At 33.6% G+C, this 17,227-nt stretch overlaps 3 protein-coding genes across 3 annotated transcripts; all 3 read right to left on the reverse strand.

Moving 5' to 3' along the window:
• Positions 1 to 1,768: 1,768 nt before the first annotated feature.
• Positions 1,769 to 3,847, reverse strand: LOC112040599 (uncharacterized). The gene is made up of 3 exons (XM_024073485.2): positions 3,166 to 3,847; positions 2,674 to 3,091; positions 1,769 to 2,420 (listed from the first exon to the last, which is right to left on the reverse strand). The coding sequence occupies exons 1-3, from the start codon at positions 3,845 to 3,847 to the stop codon at positions 1,769 to 1,771; spliced, it is 1,752 nt and encodes a 583-aa protein (XP_023929253.2).
• A 2,853-nt stretch (positions 3,848 to 6,700) lies between these two features.
• Positions 6,701 to 8,161, reverse strand: LOC136061831 (probable amidase At4g34880). Its single transcript, XM_065760180.1, has 3 exons — positions 7,953 to 8,161; positions 7,528 to 7,720; positions 6,701 to 7,217 (listed from the first exon to the last, which is right to left on the reverse strand). Exons 1-3 carry the CDS (start codon positions 8,045 to 8,047, stop codon positions 6,870 to 6,872), a joined length of 636 nt encoding a protein of 211 aa, XP_065616252.1. The 5' UTR covers positions 8,048 to 8,161; the 3' UTR covers positions 6,701 to 6,869.
• A 36-nt stretch (positions 8,162 to 8,197) lies between these two features.
• LOC112040643 (probable amidase At4g34880) lies at positions 8,198 to 12,529 on the reverse strand. The gene is given in 5 exon segments (XM_065760179.1): positions 8,198 to 8,426; positions 8,739 to 8,901; positions 10,618 to 10,829; positions 11,755 to 12,251; positions 12,406 to 12,529. Coding segments are annotated over 5 exon segments (969 nt in total). The 5' UTR covers positions 12,431 to 12,529; the 3' UTR covers positions 8,198 to 8,354.
• Positions 12,530 to 17,227: the final 4,698 nt, after the last annotated feature.

Below are 17,227 nucleotides of genomic sequence, written 5' to 3' on the forward strand. Positions count from 1 at the left end.
TAGATTAGCAAAAGAGAGAAATCCATGGAAAGATGCTACGTTGACTTCTTCAATACCAAACAAACGACAGGCTGGGAATGCCATGAAGATATTTTTATTATAATAGGTTATAATTTCATTTTAAGTATTTTATGTAAGGGCAAAACTTAAGTACAATACTTTATGTAGTTCCTTAGGTTCCCAAATTAAATTATTCCACATGTCCAACTTATCCAACTCAGCAAACAGAGCATTACACCCATGTTTAATGTTGACAACAGAATAAAATTCACCAGCTTCATTGATGAGATTACCCAAGAAAAAAACTGGCCACCTTAACCCAGCATTGTTGTCAACATTGGCATCCGATGAAGGAACCTGTTGAACACAAACCTTAACAAAATAAACGGCCACCATAATCCACACCCACCACTCCCAACCCAAGGGCATATTTAGTAAATAATGTTTCCCACGACCCTCAATTCAAATTTGGATTGTTTACAAACCAACGCAACGCTATAAATATTAGTAGTTTTTATGCACATTTGTAGCATTCTGAAGGTAAGATTAATTTATAATAAAAAAATCATGAAACCAAAAATAAATGCAAAAGAGTAACAGGATCGTGAAAATCAAATAATTTGTGTTGTGTACACAGATTGCATACCATAAAATGAAAGTATGCCTTAGCCCAACTCTCTCATCGTCTTTTACTCATCAATAGTGCAACATTAAGACATAGTGTGGGCAAATGCGTATGCATGTGTCTTTTAGATGATTTAAAAACACAATAGAATATGTGCATGTGTCTTTTAGATGATTTAAAAATATAGTAGAATATGACTTTACATTACGCATCAAATACTCTCTCTACTTATTTATCCAAAACAAAAACTATGCAACAAAATTACCCAAACCCAAATCATATTTAAGCCCTTAATTTTTTATTTTTTGAAAAAAAAAATTACCTATAGAGGTTTTGGCGGCTTAATGGTGGTGGGACTTGGGAGGCCAGTATGACGGAGACCTCTTAGATTCCTTTTTCTCTCTTTTACAAATAGTTTGTCAATCTCAAGTCTTTTATTTTGGTAATAGTGAAACGGTGTATTTCATTTAACAATTCACAACATTTTTTTATATCTCTATCTCTTTTTAGGGCCTTATCTAGTTAGTTATTACTATTAGTCTCTCTCTATCTTCTTCTTCTTCTTCTTCTTCTTCTTTTTTTTTTTTTTTTTTTTTTTTAACACTAAAACGGTGGGTATGCTAAAAGACACGAAGAAGAAAGAAATGTGTGGTGTTAATTAAAGATTAATGAGATAAGAGTAAAAATAAATTAATGTAAACCTTTGGGTGATAGTAAAAAAAACTTAATGAAGAGAGGTAAAAATGACTAAATGAAAAATTAGAGTGTCACACATAGCAGGACCTCATACACTCCCAGATGAGGTCTCGGCTTTAATCTAGGAAGCACGGGTGCGTTTCAGGACACGGGTGCGGGTGCGGGACTCGGCAATTTTTGAAAAAGGTGGGTGTGGGTGCGGCGGGACTCGACAATTAAAAAATTATTAAAAATATTTTTATTTATATTTTTAATATATTGCTAAGCATACTTTTTCACATTATATAAATATATACCAAATTTAATAACTAAAACATGATGTTCATAAATTAAATACAACCCACAAGATTGAAACTAAAAGTCTAAAACATTCCATGATGTTCGGAAATTAGAATACAACTCACAAGTTTGAAACTAAAACAAAATAAAAGATAATCAACAAGACAATCAAACACCAACATCATCATCCTCAATATCAATTGCTTCACTTCGAACTTCACTTTCACTAGTAGTAGCACTAGTGCTAGCATTCCCAATAACCACGGCCTCCAACTCTGGCTCATTTAGTGTAAGGGCTGCATTCTCAAGAATTCCTGCTCCTCCATATATGTCGCTTTCATTCCAAGAGTCTCCAGCAATATCCCACATCTTTGTTGCTGTATGTACGTACTCCTCATTGTGCCTTGACAAGAGTCGAAGATTAGAATACACATATACCAAATCCTCAGCGCGTACAAGAGTCATTTTGTTTCTTTTTAAGGAATGAATAAATTTGTATATGCTCCAATTCCTCTCAACGCATGAGGATGAACAAGGTTGTCCAAGAAGTTTAAGGGCAAGGGTTTGAAGAGTTGGAAATGTGGAGCCATGGTATTGCCACCAAATCAAAGGTTGTAAGGTCCACCTATCTGTCAAGGCTTTTGGTGAAGGAAACCTCCCTCTTGAAAATGTAGCAAACTCAGACTTCACCACCGGCTTTAATTCACTCTCATCTTGAAAGTATCGATCCAAACACTTGCTCCTTTCCATAGAAATTTCATGACCCCGATGTGGAGGGATGCGTTTTGGATTCTCCGAAAGCCATTCAATGGAGTAATACCTAGTTAAAGATTAAAAAAAAAATATAGATGAAACGTGGGTTTTACTAGAAGGGTGAACTAAGGAAAACAGAAAATAAATGTACTTACTTAGGATTTAAGGAATGAGCCAAACAATGTAGTGGCGTACAAATTTTAGTCCATGGATCAATGAGTATATCATACACCACACCCCAAAATGAGCTATACTGATCATCTTCCAAGCCTTCGTGCTGATATATTACTGCCTTCACTTTCTCTATCATTGAATCTCACATCTCATACACAAGATAAAGACAAAGCTTATTTGTGTCGGCCATTCGTAGCATATCATAAATGGGTGTTGTGAATTCAAGGATATAATTAATATTATCCCACAAAAGATCACTTAGAATCATATCTTTTACCTTTTGAGCTTTTCCAACATCATCCTCCCTATAAGAAGCCCATTGGTCACTAATAGCCATGGCTTGAAGGCATCTTTTTATCAACTTCAACCTTTTTAGCATTACAACAACTGAAGCAAATCTAGTATCAGCAACTTGGAGCAATTTTAATGGACAAAATTCATTAAACATTGCCAATCTCATTGAATGGTTCATGATAAAAACACGTATGAAGGATGCATCATCAGTAATACATGTAATCCAACTAAATTCCTCGTATGTAACTTCATTCTTTTCAGTGTTTTTTGCTGCACAAATATTTTTCAAAGCTAGATTAAGAGTGTGGACACACAGGGTGTCCAAAATATTTTAGAATACTCACCTTCAATAAGAGCTCCAGCAGACTTCATCACACTAGCATTGTCAGTGATGACTTGGACAACTTTTTCATGTCCAATCTCTTTTATAGCATCCTTCAACACCCCAACAATATAATGTTTGTTTTTGAACTCACCTGACCCATCAATTGCCTTTATAAACATTGGACCCCCATCTGATACAGCCATAATATTAATAAGAGGCCTCCTTTGTGGATCTGACCATCCATCAGAAACTATACTTACACCATTTTCAAGCCAAAAGTTCTTAATTGGTTTCAAAAGTCTTTCAACATGAGCTCTTTCTTTTTGCAAAAGTGTTGTTCTCAAGGCATCGTATCCAAGAGGAACATAACCCGGGATGTTATGGGTAGCAGCATATACATAGAAACTACGATAATATAGGTTTCTTGCAAAGTGAAAGGAAAGCCCACCAGTGTAAAACATCCTAGCAATTCTGCTATCCAAATCATGTCTAGCATTATTTTGGAATGCTTTCTCCAAAGTAAAATTCATCACCTTTCTCCTCTTACCATCACCCAAATTTGTATTATCACTCCCTTCATGTCTCCGAAATGGGGAAATAGGTGCAAGCCCATGGCCTGGGGGAGGTGGGGGTAACGGAATTTGACTTCTCCGTTCCCTCTCTAACTTATCATTCTTAACTTGGCCATGCATTCGCTGCATTTCCAGCCTATGGCTCGGTGTCACCTTAGGGCATGCTCTAATTCCTTTGCCAGAAATTTTTAATAAATGAGCCTTAACCCTAGAATAGGATCCCATATAAACTATACCACAATAGTTACACTTAAAGTATGTGTTTCCACTTGATTTAACAGAAGCACCAGGTGGTTTTCTACTTTAGTCACATACTGCCAAAGAGGAAATTCATCATTTGGCACTTCTTGATTAGATGAAGGTGAAGTTTATGTGCTAGCAACTTCGTCCATTGCAAATTCAATAGATTCAATTTAACCTACAAATAATAACTATTAACTAAATAAATTAATAATAAATCAAACCCAAGTTCACAGAACACAAATCACAAATCACAACTCACAACTCACAACTCACAACTCACAAATCAAACTAACTAACAAATCACAAATCAAACTATTAACTAACAAATAATAACAAACAAATTTAACCTACAAATAATAACTATTAACTAACAAATCACAAATCAAACTAAGATTGAATACGGTACCTGAGTTGAGAATGCGTGAGAAAGAGCTGAAGTTTGAATGGCTGTGTAGCTGAGTGGTTGTGTCTAGACTCTAGAGTCGCTGGGATGCACAGACTAAGTGGTTGGAATGCACGAACTGAGTGGCTGGTTCAATGAAGCCGAGCAACTAGAGAGCATAGAGAAGAGAGAGACGAGCATTGGAGTGAGGGAGGCTGTTTGGAGTCTCTGGATGAAGCATGAGTGCGTGAGGGAGTTTTAGGTTTTAGGTTAAGTCAAACGGTGCGTTTTGCACCTTTTTTTTTTTTAATTATTTTCGGCCTGAATCGGCCATATCGGCAATTTCGGCTGATATGGCCGAAACGGCTAAAAAGGCCCGAATCGGCTTGAGTCGGCCCAAGTTGAGCCGCGTCGGCGTGAGACGGCTTCGCCACGTGGCAGGATGCTGCACGAATGCGCAGTCAGCGGCGTCTGACGCAAGTGCGGTGCCTCTGGCGCCGCGTCCGTGCTTTCCAGGCTTTAATATATATATATATATATATTGATATATTGATTGTGTTACTTATCAAAAAAGAAAAATGAAAAGAAAGAGGTTCCTTTTTACACATTCAACAGGAGAATGTTGCAAAACTAGCCTCCCTCATTGTCTCTTGAAGAAGCAGGCCAGCATTTTGAAGCTCAAGCATCAAGCAACATGCATGATTAATTTAACTATATTATTTGCTGGTATTCTTGATCTCTGCAACCTCAGAGTGACCCTTGTTGGTAAATATAAGGAAATTGATGCAATTGAAAGAAAAAGCTATCAGGTCCAATAGACTGTATTTTTGATTATTTGATATCAGCTTAGCAACTAGTGACGGTTGCAAATTTAATTGATCTATCTAGAGGGTGGTGGGATGTGTCAAAATTAGATGTGGTTTGATAAAGTCTATTGATCTTGTTTTGTAGTGGCTGCTGAAGCATTGGCATTGTGAGATGAAATTAAAGACAGTGTTTGATGTGGTTGAAACTCATCAGAGCAAGCAAGGAAATTGGGAAATTATTCAAGTTTTTGAAAAGATCGAAACTTTAATTCAAAATGGTCAAGTGTTGTGCAACGTTGCATTGTCATGCTAGATGGGGTTCTCATCATTTTGTTAAAAGGTTCGATTCTGCCCAGCAACCTCCCTGATAGTGTTGTTTTGGCTATCAGCCGAGAGATTAGCCTTGTCATTTTCTGTTATGAGGTTTTTGAATGTATCTTTCTTTAGCAAAAAAAAAAAAAAAAAAGAAACACAAAAAAAACACAAAAAAAAAAAAATTTTTTAAAAAAAAAAAAAAAAAAAAAAGAAACACAAAAAAAACACAAAAAAAAAAAAAAACACAAAAAAACAAAACTGAGTAGCCAGCTCACTCGCCATTCGCCAATATTTTAAGTTAGTATAGTATTTAATAGCACTAGCACCTAGGGATGCGTAAAATAGAAAAAAAAAACTTTATTTTATATCCTCAAACATCACTTTATCTATTTTTTTAAACCCATTTTACATCTTACCTTACAATTTAGTTTTTATTTTTATATATAATCCAATAAAATAATATAAATTATCTAATAAAGTAATAAAAAGTACTTTCTTTCCACTCTTTTTTTTTTCTTCACACACAACCACAAGATTATTATTTTTTTTCTTTACAACCTATGAACAATAAGGTTACATATACCTTCCTGTAGCAAGGTTGCAAACAACATTTAAAAAAAAAAGTAAAAAATATTGTGTCCTTACTCTTACCCATATATTGGATATTCATTTGACTCTGATATGTTGGATATTCACAACCAGAGGCAATCGACTTGCGAGACTTGGCAAGTTATATAATTAGACAAAAAAAATGCTTCATAGAAAAAACTTTCCAAATTTTCATAAGAATTTTTTAATTATTACATTGTTTTGGGATCGTCTGTTTGGTAGAAGATGGTATCTCGAGCTTCATGGAACGGGCCTCTCATAGGTTAGCTCCATTGAGTCGGCACGTAAGAGATATCAACTAATTTTATTCTTGTTATTTTTTTTTTTTTTTTTTGAGAATGGAGATATCAACTAATTTGATAGATGTTTTTAAAGATGAAAAAAATGAATTGATATAAATGTCCATATTTATTATTATTATTAGAAGAAGAAGAAGAAGTTAAATATAAAAAAATATAAAAAATAAAATTAGTTGGCATTTAACCGCTATGTCATTAATGAAAATAGACGGAAGCATAGCATTCAAAAGGATATCAAATGTTAAAGATGAAAATATATATATATATTTTAATATTGTGCTAAATATAGAGTATAATTTGAAATTTTGTCCAAAAAAAAGCCAGACACTAACGTAAGTGAAGTTTAAATAAACATAAAGTCTAATATTATTTTTATATTTACAGCACATATATTGCTACTAGCATCCATACAAATCTAGCTTCATGATCGTTCGATATTAATAAAAATCATATAAATTAGAGTAGAGGCTATAATTATGTATAATAGAGCCTTAAGTTTAAACTTTAGGAGGCTTCCTGATCTTTGTTGCTTGCTCAAAGCTATAGGCGATCTCAATCAGCTTTGGCTCTGAACCCTTTAGTCCTCCAAAGCACAAGCCAAATGGTTTTTCTTTAGAGTCATATCCAGCAGGGACAATCACTCCTGGGAAACCCCCAATTGCAAGGACGCAAGAAACACTATTACCAGGAGTCACTAATGCATCTAGCTTGTTCTTTGTCATCAATTCCACAAAACCTTCTCTAGTTAGTTTTGCTAAATTTGCCAACGCCTCCTTCTCTGCATTTCCAATTCCATTTGTTGCTTCAGCTTTTAAAAACAGGTCTTGTCCATAATCTAACCTCTCCTGTATTGGCACTCATGGAATAATTAATAATTGATCAGTCATTGAGTTTTAGTAACAATAAGTTCATGACACAATATTTAACAAATATTTTCATAATTGTTGATGTGATATAGTGTAATTGCATATAATAAAAGTAGAGTTAATACTCAGTAGTAGGTTTACGTGAAGGTGATGTTGCTCCATTCACAACTTACCACTTTAATAAGTTGTGAAAAATCTCATGTCCTTAGCGTTGCTCAATTAGTTGTCAATCTTATATATAAATGTAGGACATTACATAATCAAGACAACCTAAGTTTATTATACTCACCAATTCTGAGTTTTCCTTGTTGAAGGCAATCAAATCTGCTAAGGAACGGACTGGGGAATCCACTAACTCCTTTAGGTAGGAATTAATGCAGATTTTAAATTCAGCCACCAATGCAGTTTCTTCATAGCTTGATGAATAGATTTCGCCAAGATTGGCTATTTTCAGATTGTCTACCAAAATCGCACCTTGTTCCCTAAATAAATTTGCATGAAGTATTAGTATCAATTTTTTAGAGAATGATAGTACTGTACAAAAACCTTACAAATTGATGTGTTAAATTTTAAACATAAGATTAAAAAAAAAAAAAAGTAATTAAAAAATTATTATTATTTCCTGGAAAATTAGTAGTTACTCTAGCATTTTCTTTTTTTAAAATACATTTGATTGAGCATTGAAACTAACACATGGAATCAGTGTTTTGTTACCTTAGTGTGTTAAAATGTTGCTCAATGGTTTGCTTCGCAATAGTATCATTTTTGAAATAGTACACGGGATTTTCCCTTACCATCCCCAGTCTCATTCCTCGCAGTCCATCAGCCTTAAGAAATTGTGCATAGCCACCTTTTGGAATGTACTGTGATGTTTCAATTGTTGCATTGTCATTGTGGTCAATGCCAACAATGGCATCAAGAACATGAACTTGTCAATCTTATATATAAATGTAGGACATTACATAATCAAGACAACCTAAGTTTATTATACTCACCAATTCTGAGTTTTCCTTGTTGAAGGCAATCAAATCTGCTAAGGAACGGACTGGGGAATCCACTAACTCCTTTAGGTAGGAATTAATGCAGATTTTAAATTCAGCCACCAATGCAGTTTCTTCATAGCTTGATGAATAGATTTCGCCAAGATTGGCTATTTTCAGATTGTCTACCAAAATCGCACCTTGTTCCCTAAATAAATTTGCATGAAGTATTAGTATCAATTTTTTAGAGAATGATAGTACTGTACAAAAACCTTACAAATTGATGTGTTAAATTTTAAACATAAGATTAAAAAAAAAAAAAAGTAATTAAAAAATTATTATTATTTCCTGGAAAATTAGTAGTTACTCTAGCATTTTCTTTTTTTAAAATACATTTGATTGAGCATTGAAACTAACACATGGAATCAGTGTTTTGTTACCTTAGTGTGTTAAAATGTTGCTCAATGGTTTGCTTCGCAATAGTATCATTTTTGAAATAGTACACGGGATTTTCCCTTACCATCCCCAGTCTCATTCCTCGCAGTCCATCAGCCTTAAGAAATTGTGCATAGCCACCTTTTGGAATGTACTGTGATGTTTCAATTGTTGCATTGTCATTGTGGTCAATGCCAACAATGGCATCAAGAACATGAACAGCATCTGCTACTGTTCTACATATGGGTCTGTTCCATTCAAATAAAGTTAATACCAATTTCGTGCAATACTATGATGATGCATGTTGACAAAATTTGTGTAAAAATTAGAAAAAATCAAACATAATCTGATATTGTGTGTTTGTATGGGTGTTTTTAATGTAAGACATAGTTATGATATCATGATAAAGTATATAGGATAATATGAAGAAAAAAAAATAAATAAAGGAGATCATGGGCCAATTAGGGCTGCATAAAATGAAGTGCAGATGACAAGCTGAAACGAAGGTAAGGTGCTCGTGATGATTGAGGCTTGAATGCTGAACATAGTGCAAATCATACATCTGGAGGCTACTGATCAGAATGTGGTATGAAAAACTAAACATGAAGATGATAGAGAGTGTGACTAGGAAGAAAGCCAATTGGTATCAAAGCTCCAGGTTGTCTTTGGTGAAGTTCAAGAGAAGATTATCTAGTGCACCTTCGACATTAGGTGTTTTATTATTATTTTTTTTTTCCTTCTTCTTTTCTTTCTTTTCTTTTGATAGGTAAGATACGCCTTCAACAATAGTTCAAGGTAGACACACGCATAAGTCTGCTTTAGATATGGAAACAATGTTCAACTTTTTTCAGGAAAGCTTATTTGGAATAAGATGGAGTTTTTGTAATAAAGAATGAAGATTGCTTGGTAGAATTTGAGTCAAGGTGGAGATTGTTATAAATTGTCTCAAATTCCTAATTTAAGTTGGTTTAGCATTTCCAATGCATCTCTATTTCCTAGCACATTCCTTAAAACCTCTATGCTGTCAAAAGATTTCTCCAAGTACACCATTTGTTTCTTATGCCACCAGATTTGGTCAAAAAGTTATAGCTGCAAACAAAAAAAAAAGGTTTCTGCTCTTGCTGTCCCTAAATTTATAAAAAAAATAAAAAATAAATAATAAATTCTAGGAGGGCAGATATAAGTTGCCTAACATCATTAGCTTTCTCTATTTTGTTACCATGTACATATTATAAGAATTTCAATCCATGTCAAACTTTTTTTGAATTGCAATGTGAAATGGTCAAATAACATTTACAAGTTTCATAATTTCAATTTTATGATATCTTCTAAGCCTTGCCACGTTAACGGTTAGAGGTGCCTAGTCCAGTCCTAAGTATGCTATATAACTCTAGTATAGATTCATTGTAACTAATTTACTTGAACTGTAAACAAAGTAATCCGATCTTACTTGGAGCAAAAACAATGTAATCCTAATCCTACTTGTAGTGGAAATATTGTAACCCTTTGTTAGTTTATGATTAGTCTAAGATTTAGACTGTTATAATATTTTTCATTGGATTCATTGTAATACACAGCTTTAATAGAAAAGATGTAGCCATCAAGGGCTTTCCACTATGGATGTAGACATCCACGTTTATTCTTTGTGTTTTGTCTCTTTCTTTTTCACTCTGTAGGTTCTTCCTAATCTATTCCCTGTAGTGGACAGCATCAAGGTTCTCTCTCACATTGCTGTTAGCCACTTTGCAAGCTCATCCTAATTAATTCCCTAACAACCTCATAAACATCTTTCTCAAATATGATATGTTATGAGAAGACTATTTTTGTGGGCTCTGTTTCATTTCCCCTCCAGAGTTATTGGACATGGAAGGAACCTGGTCAGGATGAGTGGTGTAAGTCTTAAAATTGTCCCTGTTCAAGCAAAGAGAGAGAGAGAGAGAGAGAGACAGAGAGAGAGAGCCTACCCCACGGTATCTTGTCTTTGTGAGATTGGTATGACTCCAGCTCGACTAGTGAGACCGACTGTTGGTTTGATGCCCACTACCAAGTTACAACTACATGGACATAAAATAGAGCCATCAGTCTCGGTCCCTAGTGATACTGCCGCCATATTTGCTGCTACTGATATTGCTGATCCACTACTTGACCCACAAGGATCTCCCATTGTATAAGGATTCTGCACACCATAGCAAACTGTCTTATGGAACTTCTTAGGCCAAACTTATTTGTACAAGGAGACATGCTTGTTTTTCTTTTTGTATCTAGCTTATTTTATATGTAAATTTGCACATGAAGAAGTGGCTAGAAAGTTGCTTATTTTATATGTAAATTTACAAAATCCCCAACGTGTTCATGTTGGACACATTGGAGACATTGATGCATGCATGAACCATATTGCATTTGTGTCTATGTCCAGGATTCTTAAAGTTCGTTTGGGAACAACTTATTTAGCTGAAGTTGAAAATATTTTGTTGAAAATAGTGTAAATAAAGTTAAAATGTAATTTAAATAGTACAGTGGGATGTATGAATAGTATAAAAAAGTATAATAGGACCAATGAATAGTAGTAAAAATAAGTTGAAGAGTAAAAAAAGACTGGCTTTTTAAGCCAATGCCAAACACATCCTTAGTAAGAGGGACTCGAGGCAAACAAATCCCAAAAAAACATTAGAAAGGTGGATGTATGTAATGTGTATTGGATCAGAGGATACTGAGAAACTTCAAACAAGAGCAACCCAAGATCAAGATAACAAGAAGATCTTCTGTTTTGATAATTTGATAGTTAACATGGGGGAGGGGGGCATTGAACCCTAAATGTTTTTGTTAGAAACATTAGTAGATGTTAGTTAAGCTACAAGGGTCTTGGCAAGATAACAAGAAGATTAAGTTAATCTAGATAGCAAGATCAAAATTACCACTACATTAGATTCGTAAACTACAAAATAGGAAGAGACCTAGCAATCCAAAATGTATTTTCCAACTATAAATATACTACTACTCCCCTCTCAAAATCATGAGAGAGAGCACTTTTTTTCCGCCCACACATGGTCTGACATTTAGTCAAACACTTGATGTGCTTGACTACATGTTACAACACTCACCTTTCCCTGGCCATTTCTCGCGTTCCAGCCACTAGGTACTCCATGAGACCTATAATGAGCCCACTCGCTCAAGCTGGCTTTCCCCAATATGATAGCCCCAGCTTCTCTCAACTTGGTCACCACACCAGCATCGCGTGGCACAACTGAGCCGAGCAGTGCACATTAGCCAGCCGTGGTGTTCAGCTTATCCTTGGTTGCAATGTTATCTTTGACCAAAATAGGAACGCCATGCAACATAGAGAGTGACCCAGGTGCCTTGGCATTGCGCTCGTGGTCAGCCTGATCAGCTAGGTACAGTGCATCTGGGTTCACTTCCAAGACACCCTTAAGAACAGGGTTGAGTGTCTCTATTTCTTTAAGGTAAAACTCAACGAGTTTCCTGGAGGTGAGTTGGTTTCGCTTGAAAGCGAGCTGGATATCATGCACTGTGGCTTCTCTGATTGACGAGAAGCCTGGGCCTTCGACTTCGATAGCTTGGGCACTGGATGATGCTGAGGCTAGGAGCAGGGATGAGAATATATATATAGAGAAGCTTATTATTATCAATGGTTAATAATAATATTGATGAAAAAAACTAGAACTAAGATCAACATAACAAAAGTATCTACTAAAACTCTTAAGAATCACTAGCATATGCAAAAATTGACACACCTGATGAACGGGAACAACCCTCCATGAGAACAAAAGCAAGATGGGAAAGTTTTTCTTGAGTTGTTAGAATGGTGGGTGTGGGGTGGACTGTGGACAATGACCAACCCCAACAACCTTAAAAAGTGTTTTAAACTAAGATTAGTACATTTGGTAATGAGTTGAAAGTGGGCTTAAATAGTTTTACAAATTACAAAGATTTGCCATTAAGCTGGCTATAATAAATGATTTTAGCTTTTAGCCTAAAGGTATGTTTGGATGTTCATTCTCTCCCTCTAATTTCCCTCCTTCCAAACATAACTTTTGTGCAATATTGAAGCTTGTATTAGTTATACTTAACTCTTAGTCGTCCTCTGCAATTTGACCAACCAGCGTTTTGGAGGAGACCCTTGTTGTTGTGATTCAATGAGATAAACGGTGTGTTCGGATAGGTCGAGACTGAGGGTGAATTTGGAGTCGTCTGTGGTGGGAATTGGAGTGTGACGGTGTTGTTTGGGTGGAAGAGAAATAGCGGAGCGCCATGAAGAGCATATGGAGCGGAGGCGGAGGAGATCGATGCGGGTCTTGAGGCGTTTGGCTATTGGGTGTAAGAGATCTCGGGGGAGCTGAGACCAATCCGCCATGGAAGTACACAAAGCTCGGTGAAGGTTCACTAACAAAGCTATGATATACAAAGTGTTGAAATGGGTCACTTAATACTTACTTTTGTCAAGTGAGAAGGGTGGTCTTATAAGTAAAGGAAAACAATAAGTCCACTCGCACAACTTTTTCACAGTTATTCAAAATTAAAAAATATATATATATATATATATATAAAGTATTATTGTGGGTGTTATCAAGTCTTGCTGTTCAGGTATACAACTTTGGTCAAATGCACTGGACTAATAAATATGATGCAAACATGTATCCGAAAGTTATTACGTGTTCAAATCCTATTGATACTAGTGCACAATAATATTGAACTCATGCATTGTTCATGGCTTGAGAGTATTGTATGATCTTCTTCATGAGATGATATAAGAAAAATGATGTTTCTTCAATCATAATAAATCACATATATAATTATGAAAAGTATTGTATTGTATCCCTAATAGTATTTCTCTATGAAATATGCTAAAATTATTGGTAATGAATATGATTGGTGACACATTACAAACCTATATATAAATTATATATAATAAATATTAATAATAAAATTTGATACATCAATTCATAATTCTCATGTAATAAAATTTTCGGTATTCAGTATTCATAGCATCATAAGCTAAAAATGAATATTCTAGATTTTGCACAAATATGTATACCACTTTACATAACATCACATGCTTTTCAGCCATAACAAAAGTCCAATGAGAAAACGAAGAAAAAAAGGCTTAACAAAAGATGCAATGAACATTTAAAAAAAAAAAAGGAAATGAAAATCTGAGTACATATTTGTCGTATATAATTGTAGTATATGTGAAAAGAAGAGTCTCGAGCTGTGAGAAAGTGAAGGTTGCAAATAGGGTTCGAGTTGGCAAAGCTTTCTGAGGTGTTCTTACTTCCTAATGTGTACAGCATGCTTTACACATAGTCCCATTGCACTCACACCGCCCCATCTTCTTTCTCCACCTTAGAAAATTTAATTCAACTTTTTTAAAGATGTTAACTTTTTTAATAAAGAAAAAGACATATTAAGAAAAATGATTAAAATTGTGTTCCTTAGCTTCTAAGGATGTAGACTTGTCAATATAAAATAGTAAACAACCAACTCGAACAAGAAAAGACTCATTTGAGCACATCTATATATTACTAAAAGCTGAAGCGTAGTATTTAATGTTGCTACGCTCACATTGAGCCACATCATCAGCCACGTCATCATTTTTTATTTCCAATTTTTGTTATATATATTTTTTAAACATTTTCTCATTTAAGATGATTTAAAAACTCCATTATTGAAAAATTTAAATATCTTTTAACCATTATTTTTATTATTAATTTTCTAAAACTCTCCCTNAAAATAAAAAGTGGTAAAGAGGAGTAAAAAATAAAATAGAGATGACTATACAGAGGACATTGAAAACTTTATAGTGCAATAAAATCAACAATTAAATATAATAATAAAAATTTAAACTTAAAACTAATCAAATTCTAACTAGGGATTTTATATATATATATATATAATCATAATCTTCATACACTATGACTTTAAAAAAATTATTGAATGGTTCTACCTCTTATTTAATGTCTATGTTATGCAAATCATCAACCAATAAATATATGATAATGGTAAAAAATGTTATAGATAAGATTATGAAAAATATGATAAAACTATGTAAAAAAAAAAAAAAAAAAAACTCTTTATAAATTCTAGGGACTAAAATAGTATTTTATCTAAAAAATTATCACGCGCAACGCGCGGGTTTGCGACTAGTTTTTCAATAAAAATGAACCACTTTTTAAACAAGGTGCCCAAAACAAATTATCCTAAATCGACACTAAATATAATTAGATAGGGAAGAGAATGAAATTCATACTCACCTAATTAATGTTAACAAATATAATATACGAGTCCAAATCTTCTGTTCCACTTTTCCTGCTCCACTCTATACTCCACCAATAAATACTTGCCACGTGAAACTATTAATTAATAACTGTAGGATTAATAAGTCAATAATGATAATATTTAATTAAATAGTATCACGTGGCAAGTATTTATTGGTGGAGTATAGAGTGGAGCAGGAAAAGTGGGACAGAAGATTTGGACTCATAATATACATGATCAGTAAATTTTGTATGTCATGTGAATGACAATTTTGTGTCACTTCACATGATTGGTGCATATGAAGAGTATAATACAAACAAGAGATTGCTATTATGTACAATATTATACTATCTTTCTTAGTTAACAACAAGATACATCATTTTTTTTTTTTTTTTTTACATTTTATTATTATGTTATCATTTGAAATAGTGGAGGGAACCAAAGATTAATAAAAAAAATATTGGGTAAACTACATGTTTGGTCCCTAATCTTTAGATTGAATGTCAACTTAGTCTTTAAAATTTCAAATGTGTCAAATTAGTCCCTAACATTTTTGTATCGTGTTAAAATAATCTCTACCATTAAGTGATAGATGAAAAATGTTAACTTGGCTAACGACTAAAATAAATTTTTTTTTAATGCCCCATATGTTGCCACGTGAGTGGTTCATGGTTTTACCTAATTAAAAAAGTCCATAAATTGGGATTGAAATCCTTAGAGTACTAGTCTAAAAAATCAAGCACACCCATTGAATTGATTCACCTCTCTAACAAAATATTAGAAAAAAAAAACACACACGATGAGAAAATAAATCAAACCCACCCATTTATTCACTACACTTTACACATTATTTCTAAAAATTTTCACTTTATTATTATCTTTCTCGATTTCCCAGTACAATGAGGCAAGCAATTGTTTTGTAGAGGCTCCCAACCCTTTATGCCCAGCATTTCCATCGCTTTTTTATATTATTTTTGGATCCATTTCCTTCTTCTCTTCTACATCATTGCTTTAGCCCACCACCCTTACTAAATTCATCGCATCAATATCAGTCGTTGTCGTGTAAAATGATAGTACCCGCACAATGCTTCTTCTTTTTTCTCTTGCAAAGGAGCTTGCAGTGGTAGCGGAGGATAGAAAGAGTGGTAAGTGAGGAGGATGATATTGCATATTGTTACTAATGGATGATGATATAGGACGAGACGAAACAAAAAACAACGTTCTGCCTCTTTTGACTTTCAAACCCTTTGCTAAGGAATGCTACTATTATATTTGTATGTGTTTTTTTTTATTTTTTTTTTTATTTTTATTTTTTTTTATATAAGAATATTTGTACTTGTTGGATTTTAGTTTAGTTGAGTTTTATTCATTTAAATTATATTTGATATTACAACAAATTCTTTAAATTAATTTTCTTAATTTTTTTTTTTTAATTTCATGTGGCAGTATATGTAGCATAAAAAAATTATTTTGGTGGTTAGTCACATCAACATTTTCCATCCATCAGTTAACGACAGAAACAATTTTGACACAATACCGAAAGGCTAAGGACTAAATCGACATATTTGAAAGTTTGAGGATCAAATTGACATCCAGCCTAAAGGTTAGGGAATACACATGTAGTTTACCCAAAAATTTATAATTTACTATGTTGTAAACTTAAAAGGAAGTTACTCAACCCAATGGTAACATTAGAGAAGTTGCTCAACCTATAATTTTCTCGCTTCTTTTATGATATGATTCGGTCTAAAAGATAATTTCCTCTACTTCAATCTCTTGTTCTTTTTGAAATGAGAGCCAATCAAGATTCAATTCCTAGAGGACAACATAATAGTGAAGCAAGCAGTAGTTATAAGCAAACACGAGATTTTTAACAGACCTTGAGATGGTGTTTCTTCATGATTTCATTGCTAATTCCATTCGGAGACAATAATTAGTAGTTTTCTTTTTTATTTTTAATAATATCATGTAGTACAATTTATACTTGAATTATTGGAATGTATTTTATCACATTTTTTTCATTATTATTTTGGGCTCCATGATGATGAAATTTTTTGAGATTTAATTAATATTGATAAGAAGTGATTAATAGTAATAACAAATAATTACGACACTAAAAAAACACACAAACATTATTATAATGATACCAATAGTATATTTATTATTATTATTATTATTAAGTAGTTGATTTAAGTATGAAATAGACTTTCTTATATATACATTGTCCTTTTTGGTAATTTATAACTCAAATTGCCACTTGTATAAGTGTTAGCCATACACTTAGCCTTTTCAAAAACCACT

The sequence above is a fragment of the Quercus suber genome, unplaced genomic scaffold (genome assembly GCF_002906115.3).
Source record: "Quercus suber isolate HL8 unplaced genomic scaffold, Cork oak 2.0 scaffold_356, whole genome shotgun sequence".
Lineage (NCBI taxonomy): Eukaryota > Viridiplantae > Streptophyta > Magnoliopsida > Fagales > Fagaceae > Quercus > Quercus suber.